We start from the raw sequence: 10,277 nt of genomic DNA on the forward strand, positions 1-10,277 counted from the left end.
TGAAACAAGGGTAAGTGTGGGTAACTAATAGCACAGGGTAAGGCTGGTATCTAAGGGATTCATTGGTATTTATTTATACATAATACCTGCAAATAATTGACCTTATGGACATAGTGAAATGGTTTTTTTGTGTGACTCATTTTGTAGCTGCCTTTCATATTTGACCTGCTGTGTTACCAGCTACTCCTACTCAATGCTACTTCAAAAGTTTATGGTAGGGTCCAGTGCAGTAGCCTAGCAGCTAAAGTCCTTGCCTTGCACCTGCTGGGATCCCATATGGATGCTGGTTTGTGTCCTTAGCAGCTCTTATCCAGCTCCCTGCTTGTGGCCTGGGAAAACAGTCAAGAACGGCCCAAAAGCTTGGGACCTTGTATCCGGGTGGAAGACCTGGAAGAGGTTGCTGGCTCCTGGCTTTGGATCAGCTCAGCCACTTGGGGAGTGAGCCAGCAGATGGAAGATCTGTCTCTCTTCCTCTTGGTATATCTGACTTTCTATAAAAATAAATAAAATTTAAAAAAAAGATTATGGTAAATGGATTTTAAAAATCTATTTGGGGACACAGGATTTTGAAATGTATACATTCTTTTTTCAGCATGTGCCTTTAGACATCTCCTTGTGCATGATTTCCATTGTCAGCTGTTTCCCTGGACTCCCGCTGTGGTGGACATATACACAGGCTGTGTAGTTACTGGTTAGTTTCTAGGTTTGTCTCAGAAGTTCCAGTCCAGCGTGATGGATTATGATGGGAGCAGAGGCGATCCTGGTTGTGTACCTGGACGCCGTATCGTGTAGGATTGTGAGTCGTGTTCCTGCTGTGAGGATGGTGATGGTTGCGTTATGGCAGGCCGGCAGATTGCTTTCCCACTGAGGAGCACGTTGTGCAGGGGTGTGGAGGTTGTTGTGCAGTACAGGGTTGAATACTGTGGTCATTCCTCAGGCTTCTTTGCTTCCCAAGTTCCACATCCCCTTGCTCAGCTTAGGTAACCGTCAACCTCATGATTCTTGTGGTGAGAGCCTGCCTCACCCTACAAGCAGCCTGGATGCCTTATATACCAGCTGCTTTCGCAGCCAATATGTGGACACGTGAATGCACCTCAGATACCCTTGATTCTTTTACTGAGAAAAGGGGAGGGCAGGGTGATCTTTCCCTGGCCATGGCAGCACTAGCAGTGGCTTCACCAGCCCACGTCTGGTAAAGCTGTGTCCATGCCTTGAGCTGCAACATTTAGGCTTGGAGGTAGCAGCAGTGTCAGTATGCCGATCAGACCTGTGTTTGGCTCCGTGTGGGCCACCCACCTGCTGTGTGGTCTGGTTCTCCAGCGGCACAGTGGTGTAATGGTATGTGCTGTAGTTCAATATGTCCTCCAAAATCCTTAAGTTGGAGCCCTGATGACCAATGTGACAGTATGAAGGGGTTTTCCCCTTCCAGATGAGTAGGTTCTAGGGGTTCTTATGTCACGAATGTAGTAATACCATTATCTTGGAGGTGGGTTTCTCATAAAAATAATTCATTCAGCCGACAGACTGCTTGCTGTCTCTCCCTTGCTAACTTTCTCTTGCCATGCAATTTCTTTCCTCAGAAAGACCTTCACTGTATGCAGCTCCCGTTTAGTTACCACCTTTCAGAACTGAGAGTCACATAAATCTGTGCTTTACACATCATCCAGGCTGTGGAATTCTGTTAGAAGATGGAAAAAAGAGTCTGAAACAACACTCATTGCTAATTTCACAGAACTATTTTATGCTTGGCTCGGCAAGACTTGCTTGCTACTTGCTGCTCAGTGAAGGATGCCATGACTCAGCCAATCATCAGAAAGTGATTGGAGCCCTGGACTGGACAGCTCTCCACATTTCTTCTACTCACCTCTATTCCTCTCTGTCGTTTCATGTTTTAAATCTTACTTTAGACTTTTGCTTCTTCACCTGTGCAATAGCCAATGGAATGTTGCATCTGGATTTTTATTATACTTAGGATGACCTGTCGCCCTTCAGTGCCGGTTCCAGGTTCCATAGTCCAATCACAATTTGTTCCTGGAAGGAGCTGATGGACATCCTGGGTGGTCTGTGGATCAGAGGCCTATTTTTAGTAAAGTGTAGCACGTGACATGGGAAGCCATCCTCAAGGAAGGCTACTGAAGGGGAGCAGTCTCCTCAATGGCGGTGTGTTATGTACTGCTTGAAGTTGCTCTTTTTGCAACATTATAAATGTTTTTTCTTTACACCCAGTGCTTTAAGGAATTAAGTATAACTTTGCCATGCTCTGCCCCTAGGATCTCTGTCTTTCCGTAGGAGATGACCAGACAGGAGAACAAAATGAGATGGTCATTCAGATAACCCTGCACTGATCCCAACCCTTTCACAACTGACTATTCAAAACCTACAGAAATAAAGTCAAGGTCAGGAAGGCAGTGTAGTTTGAAATTTGAGGGAGTTTTCTCTTGAAGCTGTTTCCATCCAGATTGCTATCTCTGTAAGTTCTGACCCAAGACTTACATAAGCAATGTAGTCCACAGGGACCAGAAAATGGGACAAGTACTTTCTGCTTGTTACTAACAAGGCTCTGGGGGAGTCTGGTCCCAGCGGCCATGCAGACTCCTGAAAACACCTGTCTGACTCCCCCAGACATCTTCTGGCTCGGAGGGCAGAGGCTGTAAACCTGCCTGTGCTCTGCAGGCTTTGCAATCCTTAGACTAAAGAGGAAAAGTGACCAGATCTTCTGAGGGGGAGGGTATGGAATGACCATCTCACAAACACCTCCAGGTATGATTTAATGTGGAAATGTCAATATTTCTTTACCAATGAGAATGTTCTTGGAAGAACCGCCCAAATCTTCCCCATTCAGTGAGGTGTAGTGAGAACCTAGACTCCCATCTGCTTGAGTTTAGGATAAAGATGAGTTTAACCTTCCTCCTGTCCTTACTGTGGAGTGAGAGAAAGTTTGAGAGTGCTGGGAGGCCAGCGCGCTTAAGAGAAGGGCAATCCACGTGCCTGGTCTAAAAGTAGGTGGCATCTAGGATCAGGTGTTGAGAGGTGGTGCATGGACTAGGAGCAGATACTGACTGATCAACTTCAGTACACATTTTCTAGTACATGGCCACACCTGGAGCTTGATTGGTGGCATTCACACCCCCATAGTCTACGTTTCTGACCTCTCTTTATGTTCTGTGTATCCATGCCCAACCCCATGAGCGGGGCCAACCAGTCCAGCGTCTCCCAGTTCCTCCTCCTGGGGCTCTCCCGGCACCCGCAGCAGCAGCAGCTGCTGTTCGTGCTCTTCCTGAGCATGTACCTGGCCACGGTCCTGGGCAACCTGCTCATCCTCCTGGCCATCAGCACTGACACGCGCCTGCACACCCCCATGTACTTCTTCCTCAGTAACCTGTCCTTCGTGGATGTCTGCTTCTCCTCCACCACCGTCCCCAAGATGCTGGCCAATCACGTCCTTGGGACTCAGGCCATCTCCTTCTCTGGCTGTCTCACTCAGATGTATTTTGTTTTCTTGTTTGTGGACATGGACAATTTCCTCCTGGCTGTGATGGCCTATGACCGTTTTGTGGCTGTGTGCCACCCTCTGCATTACACAACAAAGATGACCCATCAGCTCTGTGTCCTGATGGTTGCTGGGTCATGGGTCATGTCGAACATGGACATGCTATTGCATACCCTGCTGATGGCGCGACTCTCGTTTTGTGGGGACAATGCAATCCCCCACTTCTTCTGTGATGTCACTCCTCTCCTGAAACTCTCCTGCTCGGACACACACCTCAACGAGGTGATGATTCTGTTTGAAGCAGGGCTGGTCATGATCGCCCCTTTTGTCTGCATCCTGGTGTCCTATGTCTTCATTGCTGGTGCTGTGCTGAGAGTGCCCTCCGTTGGGGGCAGGTGGAAAGCCTTCTCCACCTGCAGCTCCCACCTGGCCGTGGTGTTTCTCTTCTATGGCACCATCATATTTCTGTACTTCAGCCCGTCATCCTCACATTCAGCGGAAAATGATATAGCATCTGCTGTGATGTTCGCAGTGGTGACCCCCATGATGAACCCTTTCGTCTACAGTTGGAGGAACAAAGACATGAAACGTGCTCTTGGCAAACTAATTACCATGAAATTTCTTTTTCCTCAATGATGTGGTACAGAGGGAACTATTACTTCAAAGACGTCTCTCTACTGTATATGGCTTCACATTTGTCTGTGTAAGAGAAAACTCCTGTCCATTTTGGGAGAAAACAGCTCTTGATACGAGTTTCTCAGGCTAAAGATGGAAAGAGCCCCCCTCAGTCTGGTGGCGTGACTGTTCCGGTCTTCAGTGTCCTCCAGCAGAACCCGCTATAACATGCTCAGGTGAAGGGCTGCTTGCGTGATACGAGCTTCTTCAAAAGGGGAACTCCTGGCTCCTGGCTTTTCGACTGGCTCGGCTCTGGCTGTTGTGGCCATTTAGGGAGTGAACCAATGCATGGAAGATCCCTGTCTCTCTATTTCTCCTTCTCTGTAAAATCTGTCAAATAAATATAAATAAATCTCTACAAAATAAAAAATGACAAATATATGAAGTTGATTATATTATCCTTATCTGGTTTTTGATCTTTTTAAAAAATTAATTTATTTTCATTATAAAGTTAGATATACAGAGAGGAGGAGAGACAGAGAGGAAGATCTTCGTCTGATGATTAACTCCCCAAGTAACCGCAATGGCCGGTGCTGCGCGGATCCGCAGCCAGGAGCCAGGGACCTCTTCTGGGTCTCCCACACGGGTGCAGGGTCCCAAACCTTTGGGCCGTCCTCAGCTGCTTTCCCAGGCCACAAGCAGGGAGCTGGATGGGAAGTGGAGCTGCTGGGATTAGAAGTGGTGCCCATATGGGATCCTGGTGTGTTCAAGGAGAGGACATAAGCTGTTAGGCCACGGTGCCGGGCCCTGGTTTTTTATCTTAAAATTTTTTTTAATTAATTAATTGTTTTTAAAGCAGTCAGTATATGAACTGGCACTCAAGTGGGATCCCAGCACATGCAAGGCGAGGACCTTCACCACTAGGCTACTGTGCAGGGATCCTCATCTTTGTCTTGTTATATATCTGTTATGTATCTGTTATATATCTGATTTTGGATCTGCTGTATTTCTCCTACTTGAATTTAAATGAGTTTCCTGGATGTATAATGATCAGTTTTTATAATAAATGTAAGAAATTTTTAGCATTATTTCTTCAAACATGTTTTCTGTTCTCTCCTCATACTGCCCTCCCCTTTCCGTGTGGATTTATTGCTCTTAATAATATCCCCAGTCAGTATTATTGTTATTACTATATTTTTAGAAAGTCAGATATACAAAGAAGGGAGGAGAGACAGAGAGGAAGATCTTCCATCTGATGATTTACTCCCCAAGTGAGCGCAATGGTGCTGTGCCGATCCAAAGCTGGGAACCAGGAGCCTCTTCCGGGTCTCCCACACAGGTGTAGGGTCCCAAAGCTTTGGGCCGTCCTCGATTGCGTTCCCAGGCCACAGGCGGGGAGCTGGATGGGAAGCGGGGCCACCAGGACATGAACTGACGCCCATATGGGATCCTGGCATGTGCAAAGGCTAGGACTTTAGCTGCTAGTCTACCATGCTGACCCCGAGCCTACATTTTAATAAGCATATCTCCATCATGTCATTTAAAATGTTCCTCTGTTCCCTATATTTCCTTTAAATGGAATTTGGATCAGAGGCTTGATCAGACTGAAGTGCAGTTTGTGTGTGTGTGTGTGTGTGTGTGTGTGTGTATGTGTGTGTTTTTACAAGACACATCGCACATGGAGATGTGATCTTCAGCTGGAAAATATGAACTGTATGGTTGTTCCTTTTCTTCAGTTGCTTGCTTTTTATTGATGCTTACCGCCATGCCCTGAACTCATTAGAAGCCTATTTCATTTTCTCGTCCTATTGCGTTACTTCGGAAGCCCAGGGTGATGTGGAATAGGGCTGGTGACAGGAGACATTCTTGTTCCTTATTTTTGATGCTAGGGAGAAAGCATCTAATTTCTGATGAAGCATAATATGAATTATAAGCTATTGTACATGTTAATTGTCAAGTTCTTGGCTCCTAGGATTTATGTCATAAATAGTGTTGGATTTTTATCAAATGCTTTTTCTACTTCCATAGATAGGATCATATGAGTTTTCTTTGTTGGTCGTGGGTGCGATGGGTTATATTAGTTGCTTTTTAAAAAAGAATTACATATATATTTGAAAGTGAGAGTTACAGAGAGAGGAGGAAGATAGAGAAATCTTCCATCTGTTGGTTCACTACCCAAATAGCCACCAAAGCCAGGACTGGCTGAAGCCAAGAATTGGGAGCTTCATCTAGATGTCCCAGATGGGCGCAGGGGTCTAGGGACTGGGCCCACTGCTTTCCCAAGCACACTATCAGGAAGCTGGATTAGGAACGGAGAACTGGTACTAAAACTGGCACTCATAGGGAATGCCAGCAGCACAAGTGGAGGCTTAACCTACATGGCAAAAGAAAAGAAATAAGTGAATTGAAAACATAAAATCAATAGGAAAAATCAGCTAAATAGCTAATTCTTTGAAAAGAACAATAAAACTTTTATTCAGTCTAATCAACAAAAAAGAACAAGATACAAATCACTACTATCAGAAATGAAACGGGGAACATTACTACTGACTCCATGGACAACAGAAGGATAACAGAAATATTGTGGCCATTTGCTCATAAATTTAATCACTTAAATGAAATGGACTTTTTGTTTTTATATATTTATCTCTTTTGGAAAGGCGGGTCTGCAAAGAGGAGAGACAGATTTTCTGGTTGTCTCCACAAGTGACTGCAATGGCTGGAGCTAAGCTGACCTGAAGCCAGGAGTCAGGAGCCTCTTCCAGCTCTCCCACATGGGTGCAGGGTCCCAAGACTTTGGGCCATTCTCTGTTTTCCCAAGCCACAAGCAGGGAGCTGAATGGGAAGTGGAGCAGCCAGGACAAGAACCGATCCCCGTAAGGATGCCGGCGTTGCAGGTGGAGGTTTAGCCTATTACACCACTGTGCCAGTCTCATTATCTCCAACCCTTTAAGGTTGCTGTTATGTTAGCATAACTGGAGTTTTCCTTCCTGCAATGCTTTGCTGTGCTTACTCTGTCCTCTTCTTGGCTGTGACTCCCTACTCTGTACTATATTTGGAATTGAACTCAATTCTTCTCTACCATTCCATGTGGTGTAATATGATACTTTTAGTCTTTTTTCTACCATGCTTTTATCATTGAAGTTATTACGTGTTACTTTCTTTAGTGGAGTCCTTTAAAAGAAACAACAACAACTCTCTCCACCTTATTCCATTTAGCCATGGCTAAGAACCACCGGATCACACCCCAACACAGAGGACCAAGTAGGAGCAGCCCATGAAGCAGTGAGAAGGCAGGAGAGCATGACACACCTACACCTGAATAAGTCAGGTAAGCTGTGCATGAAGGGAGTGATCATGGATAACAAAGGCCACAGAAGTCAACTGATACTGGAATGTTGGACTTGATAAAACTGGAGACCATTGCAGACCTTGATAAAAAGTTTAGGGAAGTGATGGGATTGAAAGTGAAACTCAGATGGACTTAGGAGAGATGGAAAGAGTGGAGACCACTCTGCCAACTAAGATTCAAGATATTAGCTTTTTTTTTTTAAGATTTATTTTTACTATTTTTTTTATTGGAAAGGCAGATATACAGAGAGGATATACAGAGAGGAGAGACAGAGAGGAAGATCTTCCGTCCGATGATTCACTCCCCAAGTGAGCGCAACAACCGATGCTATGCCGATCCGAAGCCAGGAGCCTCTTCTGGGTCTCCCACGTGGGTGCTGGGTCCCAAAGCTTTGGGCCGTCCTCAACTGCTTTCCTGGGCCACAGGCAGGGAGCTGGAAGGGAAGCGGGGCTGCCAGGATTAGAAGTGGTGCCCATATGGGATCCCGGGCGTGCAAGGCAAGGACCTTAACCACTTGCGCCACCGCGCCGGGCCCCAAGATATTAGCTTTGTAATATTCCATCATATGGGACCCAATGTGGTAGCCCAGTGGCTAAATCCTTGCTTTGCATTTGCTGGGATCTCATATGGGCACTGGTTTGTGTCCGGCTGCTCCACTTCCCATCCTGCACCTGGGTCTGGAGACCCAGAAGAAGCTCCTGGCTTGGCTCAGCCCAGCTCTAGCCATTGCAGCCACTTGGGGAGTGAATCAGCAGATATTTCACCCTATCTTTCTGGAAATATGCCTTTCCAACAAAAAGAAATAAGTCTAAAAATTTCTTCATATTCAGTCAGCTCTCCAAGTTGCTTAGAACTGTTCTTTATTGTTACCATTTTTTAAAATTGACATCTTTGTGCATGGGAAACATGGATGGGTCAAAGAATATAACATTTTTTGGAAACATTTTGGTCACAGTGTCAAGCGATGTCATCCCACTTTTGCCAAATTGGACACTTAACACACTGAGAAAAATGACATCATGTTGAACCTATAATTCTTACACGACTGGTAAGCTGGAAGTCTTTTGTCTGTCAGCCATTCACTGTTCTTTATCTCAAAGTTCTCGGTTCTGGCCATCTTTCTGGTCTGAATGGTTCCAATGCCACCTCCCAGAGCCCTTTCAGGAAGATTAACCCATAACTCAGAAGTCACTGTCACTGTAGTATGTTTGGGAGTTTGACTTCTCTTGTCCCCAACACTGTGGGCTGTGTCTAGAGCTGCAGCTTTAAGGGATGGAGGTTTTTGATTTATAGTTGCTGTCAGAGTTGGATTTTTGTCTTGTGTGTTTTCTCTTATTTTAAGAATTTGTTCTATCTCAAATTAAGACAGATTGGGCCTGGCGCAGTAGCCTAGCTACTGAAGTCCTCCCTTGCCTTGAATGTGCTGGGATCCCATATGGGCGCTTGTCCTAATCCCAGCAGCCTCGCTTCCCATCCAGCTCCCTGCTTAGGGCCTGGGAAAGCAGTCAAGGACGGCCCAAAGCCTTGGGACCCTGCACCCATGTGGGAGACCTGGAAGAGGCTCCATGCTCCTGGTTTCGGATTGGCACAGCTCCAACTGTGGCCACTTGGGGAGTGAACCATCAGACAGATCTTCCTCTGTATCTCCTCCTCCTCTGTATGACTTTCCAATAACAATCTTAAAAAAAAATTACAGAGACTGAGAGATAATCCATCCACTGGTTTATTCCCCAAATGGCTGCCAAGGCCAGAGCTGGGCGTCAATGCCAGGGGTCTGACGCTGCTTCTGGACCTCCCACCTGGGGCCGGGTCCAAGCACCTGGGCCACTGCTTCCTCAGGTGCATCAACAGCTGGATGGGAAGTGGAGCAGTCGGGACATAAACCAGTGACCCTAAGTGATGACAGCACTGTAGGCAGAGGATTAGCCAGCTTTTGTTTTTTTAAAGGTGATAATTTTGCATTTTTTGTTATAGCTAAGTAAAGCATTGATACTTACTGTTAAATTACCTCTGAAATCTTAAAGCAATTTGTTAATCACTCCTAACTACAATTTGCCTTCTATTTGCATTATTTTGGCTCAGTTAGTATACACATATTTCAAAATGACTTAAAACAACCTGGAAATCTTTTACAAGTGTCCCACTTTTTTCCTAGATTCTTAGGTCCCCCAGGGATCTGTGCTGTTGTGTGAAAGCCAGCCCTGGAGGATGAGATCCCCAGCCCCTAACTTTTGCTGCTGCTTCTGCAGAATCTTGATTTTCTTGCTATTCAATTGGTGATGGGGCCTGTAATGGGGCACTTAGTTCTCCTGCAGCTTCCCAAGGGCTCTGGTGTTTGAGAGGCTCCTTGCCCCACCTCCCCCACAGGCCTCACTGTCCCCCGTACGTGTGTGCGTGAGAAACCTATGCTTTCACAGCCACCGCTCCAGCATAAGGATATTTGGGTTGTGCTGTTAACAACCATTCATGCTTCATCTAGGACTAGTATCCTTGCGACTGCTGGTGAACTCTCGACCCCAGGCAGGGCACAGGACAGTCTCAAGGCCTTTCCTCTCTGTTGCCCTGACTGCCCCGTTCATCACTATCCATGGCCACTTCATTTCTGAGTGTGCAGGCAGCTTTTTGACCTCCTACAACCGTGTGGTGGTGGCCCTGGCAACAAAGGTCTCCTGGCCATCCTTGCCCAAGTTAGCCAGACTACCAAAGGAGTGACTGGCATAGTTTTGTGCCCAATTATAAAGGGCAGTTGGCCTGAAATAGGACTTCTAAGGCTTGTGGTTTTCTTCTGTTGTTTAATTCCCCAAATGCCTACAGTAGCCA

General features: G+C 46.1%; 1 protein-coding gene across 1 annotated transcript; it reads left to right on the forward strand.

Annotated features, from left to right (window-relative positions):
• The first annotated feature begins 3,184 nt into the window (after positions 1-3,184).
• Positions 3,185-4,126, forward strand: LOC121167867 (olfactory receptor 1361-like). Its single transcript, XM_040997566.1, has one exon. The coding sequence runs from the start codon at positions 3,185-3,187 to the stop codon at positions 4,124-4,126; it is 942 nt and encodes a 313-aa protein (XP_040853500.1).
• The last annotated feature ends 6,151 nt before the right edge of the window (positions 4,127-10,277 follow it).

This window comes from Ochotona curzoniae, unplaced genomic scaffold (assembly GCF_017591425.1).
Source record: "Ochotona curzoniae isolate NIBS_2020 unplaced genomic scaffold, NIBS_Ocur_1.0 patch433, whole genome shotgun sequence".
Classification (NCBI taxonomy): Eukaryota; Metazoa; Chordata; class Mammalia; order Lagomorpha; family Ochotonidae; genus Ochotona; species Ochotona curzoniae.

Coding starts and splice junctions, on each gene's coding strand:
- LOC121167867 (XM_040997566.1), top strand. CDS start 3,185: ATGAGCGGGGCCAACCAGTCCAGCGTCTCCCAGTTCCTCCTCCTGGGG.